Source organism: Eimeria mitis, genomic scaffold (genome assembly GCF_000499745.2).
Source record: "Eimeria mitis Houghton genomic scaffold, Emh_scaff5175, whole genome shotgun sequence".
NCBI classification, from domain to species: domain Eukaryota; phylum Apicomplexa; class Conoidasida; order Eucoccidiorida; family Eimeriidae; genus Eimeria; species Eimeria mitis.
In genome coordinates, this window is record NW_013573468.1 from 1 (window position 1) to 645 (window position 645).

Sequence of the window (645 nt, forward strand, 5' to 3'; positions counted from 1 at the left end):
TATATATATATATATGCCTTTGTCTCTCTGTCTCTCTCTCTGTCTCCTTTTTTCTTTTGTTTTTATTATTTTTGTCTCTACACGTAATGAGCGTCTCCATGAGAGTTTAGGTTGATGTCTCGGTTGTTGTTGCTGTTGCTGCTGCTGTTACTGCTGCTGCTGTTGCTGTTTTGCTGCTGTTGCTGCTGCTGCTGTTGCTGCTGCTGCTGTTGCTGCTGCTGCTGCTGATGCTGCTGCTGTTGCAGGTGGCCCTCGGAACAGAAGCAGCAGTCAACAGCAGGAGCAGCAGCAACAGCGGCAGCAGCAACAGCAGCAGCAGCAGCAGCAGCAGCAACAGCAGCAGCAAGGAGACAGTTTCTCTATCTCTTCTCTGTCTCCTGTCTCCTCTGGCGTGTTTGTGGGGAGCAGCAGCAGCAGCAGCAGCAGCAGCAAAGGAGACAAAAAAAAGGAGACAGAGGAGACAGAAAGAGAGACAGCAGGCAGCACAAGCAGCCCCCCAGCAACAACAGCAGCAGAAACACCACCATCTCCTGCAGCAGCAAGTCCCTCTCCTGCTGCTGCTGCTGCTGCTGCTGTCTCTCCTGCTGCTGAAATAGAAGACAAGAAGAGAGGGGGCCCTCTGTCTCTTAAAGCTGCGAGGAGCCG

At 52.4% G+C, this 645-nt stretch overlaps 1 protein-coding gene across 1 annotated transcript in view; it reads left to right on the plus strand.

The window, feature by feature from the left end:
* Window positions 1-114: 114 nt before the first annotated feature.
* Window positions 115-645, plus strand: part of EMH_0080340 (uncharacterized protein) — a gene marked incomplete at both ends in the record, with an annotated part of 865 nt that continues 334 nt past the window's right edge. The window contains 2 exons of the mRNA XM_013500241.1: window positions 115-178; window positions 246-643. Coding sequence (XP_013355695.1) covers window positions 115-178; window positions 246-643 — 462 coding nt within the window. The remainder of the gene's footprint in view (window positions 179-245; window positions 644-645) is intronic.